General features: G+C 31.1%; 2 protein-coding genes across 5 annotated transcripts in view; one reads left to right on the forward strand and one right to left on the reverse strand.

Annotated features, from left to right (window-relative positions):
- The window catches only part of LOC108731000 (ABC transporter G family member 20), a 24720-nt gene that overhangs the window by 8078 nt on the left and 11653 nt on the right, over positions 1 to 4989 (forward strand). The window lies entirely within an intron of this gene.
- LOC108731002 (uncharacterized) overlaps positions 2604 to 4989 on the reverse strand; it is a 4872-nt gene continuing 2486 nt past the window's right edge. The window contains exon 2 of the mRNA XM_018461040.1: positions 2604 to 3925. Coding sequence (XP_018316542.1) covers positions 2694 to 3925 — 1232 coding nt within the window. The 3' untranslated portion in view covers positions 2604 to 2693. The remainder of the gene's footprint in view (positions 3926 to 4989) is intronic.

Below are 4989 nucleotides of genomic sequence, written 5' to 3' on the forward strand. Positions count from 1 at the left end.
CCTCTCAAAGTGACTTTTCCAAGCTTAGCACAAAATTAATATAGTCAGTTATCGTTGCAATGAAGTCGTTATCAAGTCGTTTTTATAAATGATAAAATTTACGACGTTACTTTACTTCCTATCTCTGCATTTTTTATACTTTATATATATTTGCATAAAATGTTCCTTTTTAATTAGTTATTCAGTCAGACGATTCATAAAATAAGAACCATGGAAAGATTCTTAACTATAAAAATTCAAACTTTGGGTAGCCTTTTCATCAATGTTTTAAACATTTCGGTAACTTTTACTTAATTTTATTCCTTTTTTCAATCTGGAATTATTACTTAACATAAACTTGCGGTATACGATACTTGTTCTCCCACTACATTTCCTGCAACCTTCGGAAGGTTTAGCAGTCACCCGTCGTACGTTATTAAAAATGAAATAGGGAATTCAACTCTCACAATGTTGATCTTGACATATATTGTCAAGGTCATGACCTTGAATAGCCATCGAAATGTTTTGGTAGTCGTTCGTTGATTATTGAGAAGTTATTAAAATTAAAATGGATAATTCACCTCCGATGGCCCTGACCCTCTCACACATTCCGAAGATCATCACACCGAATAACCTTTGAAAGGTTGTAACAGTAATCCATCACGCGTTACAAAGCTATCCAAAAAAATTAAAATGACCCTGACTCATATTGTCAAGGTCACGATCCTGAGTGATCATCGAACATTTTCAGCAGGCGACCGTTGCCCATTAAGAAGATATTAAAATTATAATGGACAGTTCACCTCCAATAACCTTGACCCTCCCACACATTATGAAGGTCATTACACAGAACAACCTTCGGAAGCAGTCACCCATCACGCGTTACAAAGTTATCCAAAAAAATTAATACGACCTTGACTCACAATGTCAAGGTCACGACCCTGAGTGACCATCGGACACTTTCAGCAGGCGAGGGTAAGAGAGGACGAAAGAAAGTGAGATAGGGCGAAAGATAGAGGTGGTGGGGGTGAGTGGGGTAGGAGGAGAGGAGGAAGGGATAAAGTGAGTCGAAATTGGGGGAGGTATGTTGGGGGAGTGAAAGGTGAGAGAGAAGAGAGGTGCATGTGCGGACAGAGGAGGAGAAGAAGAAAAAGAAGAAGAAGAAGACGTTACTTCATTTTTTATGAAAATCATTACTTTTTGACTGCTTGTATGTCCAGAACGGCTTGACCGATTTTTATTTCTTTTGGCTCAAATTACTCGTGGCGACGCCGCCTTTCAGGATATGTTAAGTGTGATTCAAAATTTTTTATATTTTAGTACTTCTGTACCCCCCAAAAATGGACTTTGGTGGCGCGTGATAAGAGATTTGTAGTGTCTTTTAGTTTTTAAACATGGCCGGAGACACTACCGCGTCTCCTGGTTTCAAATTTGTATTTAGTTTCTAAAAGTATTTCATTGTATTTTACAGGGCTGGAAAGTTACTTTTTAAAAGTAACGCATTACCATTACCGTTATTTGCAGTAAAAAATAACTCGTTACCGATTCTAAAAAGTAACGCATTACCGTTACTTAAAAGTAACGATGAAAAATCGTTACTTTTCGTTACTTTTTTTTGTAATTATGCAGGGGACGGGCCTATTCACTGATTTTGATGAAATTAGGGTCATTCAACGCGTTTTTGCATGAAATGAACAAATCTGGCAAAAAAATAAGTGTCGCTCTACCCGAACCGAGATATTAATTGTTAAAGTTGATGATTATTGAGGTAAGGAAATCTATCAGATTCGTTCATTTCGTGCAAAAACGCGTCGAATGACCCTTTCGTCAAAATCGATGAATAAACCTGTCTTCTGTATAATTATACTTTTTTTAAATGTTAACATGTTTCTAAGACAGAATACTAAAACACACATACACAGAAAATAAACAACATATAAAATATTTAGAAAGATATTTATCTTTGAATATTTTATCTTTTATTAATATTTTACATACTTATGTTTAATTCCATGGTATTTTATTATATAATAGATATTTTAGTTTTTAGTGTTCTTAAGCGAGGATAGTGAATGAAACAAAAATAGGAAAAATGTTTTTTGTTTATTTATCTACAATCTTTATTGTCCGTGGCGGCTGTGACCTATAAAAAAGTAACGATACAAGAGTAACGGAGTCAATTTCGTTACTCGTTAATAAAGAAAATGTATAAACGTCGTTACTTTTTCGTTACTAATAAAAAAAAGCAACAGCGTTATCAAATCGTTATCCAAAAAAAATAACGAAAATGTAACGTCGTTACTTCCCAACCTTGGTATTTTATCATAACGCTTTCCAAGTCGCTGACTAAATAAGTATTTGTTAAATTTATTAAAAATAAATTTTTGTAAGAAAATGAAAATATGTCAAAGATATATTTAGTATTGTATAACATTTAAAAAACCGTGTACAAATCTCAAAGCGCACTAAAAAGTTATAAATAAACTTGATTCTTGATATATTTTTTTATTGATGACAATGACTATATTCATAATTTCCGAGTCAAAACAAAATTCTTATTTAAATGCATGAATAAGCTGAAAAACTTGATTACATGTCTAATTAAAATTTAATAGCCTGTAATTATTAATGATCTTAGTACATGTGTGTTAACATATTGCCTAAAAAATATATCTCAAATTCTCTTCGCATACAATTATAACTCTTGACTGAAATTAGAATATCCGAGAAAACGTGTTTGATCCTTTTGGCGACATTTCTATAGACTTATCCGTTGGCAAGACTTCATCCACTGCCTCTAGAATCTCGTCCATCGCCGAGCCATTATCTGATTTTATCTCCTTCCTTTTATTAAAATAATGATGTTTGTCAGAGATGTTTTTCGTTGACACGTGTCTATTTTTCTGTTTTTCGTTTTTATTCGAAGGAGCAAGAACTTGAAGTGTTCTTCGAAAAGGAGTTTTTCGGATGTCTGTTATATTTTTTAAAGATCCCTGCAATGTAACGTCTGTTCCAATATGTTTTCGTTGATCAATCTCTTGCAAAGTGCTTGTAATGTTTTCATTTGGCAAAATTGAAGAAATATTTTTCAGTTGATTAAATTGTTTTTCATGATCTTTCATATGCTCATCATGATGAATATCTATGAATTCTTTTAATTTTGAGGAAGTTTTGTTTTTGATGAGATCTTCATCTCGAAATGTTTTTATCTTAGAAAAAAATGTATCATTAATGATAGAAGTGTCCTTAACATCAGTAGGGGTGTTTAATGTAAATTCCTGATTGATAGGTATAATAGTGAGATTTTTGGTATTATCTTCGATATGTTTTGTTAATTCCTGATGATTCATAATTTGTGTTTCTATTTTAGATGTGTCACTCGGTGTATTCATTGGAAATTTATTTATATTTATTTTAGTCTTAGTTTCAATAAGATTGCTTTTATTCTGTTTAGTTAAGATTATTTCTTCAACGTTTTCAGTGCTTTCATTGTTGTTTCCGTCTTTTGAAATATATTTATCATCGTTCGATTTCTCATGTTGTTGATTATCTATAAAAAAATTTTCTAAAAAAAATTCTGCTTGTTTTTTTAAATTCAAAAGTCGCCATTTTGAGATATAATCGAGATCATCATATAATTGTTGCCATTTTAAATCAAACAATTTGATCAACCACAATAAAATCGACTTGGTGTATTCAAGAGACAATTCATTTTTTGAAATTAATCTCTTCATTTCCATTGCAAATTCGAGATTAGAGATCACCCAAGACAATGCAAAATCATTTTTGTCAAGGTTTATAGAGTCTTGATCTTGGGGTACAATAACATGCCGCAAAATTTCATAGGCATTTGAATTCTGATGAGTTAATCTTTTATAGCTGTTGCCATATTCTTGCATCAGCAATGCAATGCGCCGCAATATACTTTCAACATTATTTCTGACCTACACAAAAAGTGTCACATTTAACTATTCAAAAAGATTAAATTTATGCTGCTTAATAATTTAATATTTGAAAAGATTAAATTTATGCAAACTAATTTGTTTATGAAACATATAATATGGTGCTCTTTGTTATGAAATCATTGTTACAGTTTCTCGAAATGTTCTGTTTAGTAAAATTTTCTTGTATTTATAAGACTATTCGTCGATTATGTTAACTTCAAAATCACTTTGTTGAATTTTACCTCTGAAAAAAATTCAGTTTATTAATAGGGTTAAGTTTAGTAAAAATTCTTTATATATTTTAACTTATATACATAAGAGTATCTTAAAATATCCTTTTTATAACAAATTCTTTAAATATCAAAAGTTAATTTTTTTCGTAACAAAAACATCGAGGTTTCTATTTAATATTAATTGTGTGTATCACACATAATCTTTGTAATACCATACACTGTGCATTATATAATCTTTGTCAGGGGCGTCGACTTGGGATTTGACCGTGTGTGGAGGTAGGAGTTGGCGTGGGCAAACTGCCACAGAAAAAAAAGGTCCTAATAAATAAATTTACTTTGCCATATTTACTATTCTTCTTCACAGCGCTTACGTTTATTTATCACAATTTTCTTTTTGTCTTACGTACATGTGTGTATATATAGTATATATATATACAGGGTGTCCCATAACTCACCTGACAACGCTCGTGGCCAGGTAAAGCGGACTAAACTGAGTCGAAAAGTCCTCTACTATTTTGTAATTTTCGCAATAGTTAACAAGATATTAATTACTAAAAATTGCCGAATATTGGTCTTCAATAATTTTTTTCTTAAATACTATCAATTTTACAAAAAAACTGCAAGAGACAAAAATTGTTTATTTTCTTCTCATAGAACTCTAAGAATTTTTTCAGAATTTTTTCAGAATTTTTTAATATCGGATTTTCATGATGGTAAAAATAAGAAAATGCAATACTAAAAAGTTGATAAAAAATTCTGAAAAAATTCTTAGAGTTCTATGAGAAGAAAATAAACAATTTTTGTCTCTTGCAGTTTTTTTGTAAAATTGATAG

This window comes from Mycetomoellerius zeteki, unplaced genomic scaffold (genome assembly GCF_001594055.1).
Source record: "Mycetomoellerius zeteki isolate Tzet28-1 unplaced genomic scaffold, Tzet1.0 scaffold98, whole genome shotgun sequence".
Lineage (NCBI taxonomy): Eukaryota > Metazoa > Arthropoda > Insecta > Hymenoptera > Formicidae > Mycetomoellerius > Mycetomoellerius zeteki.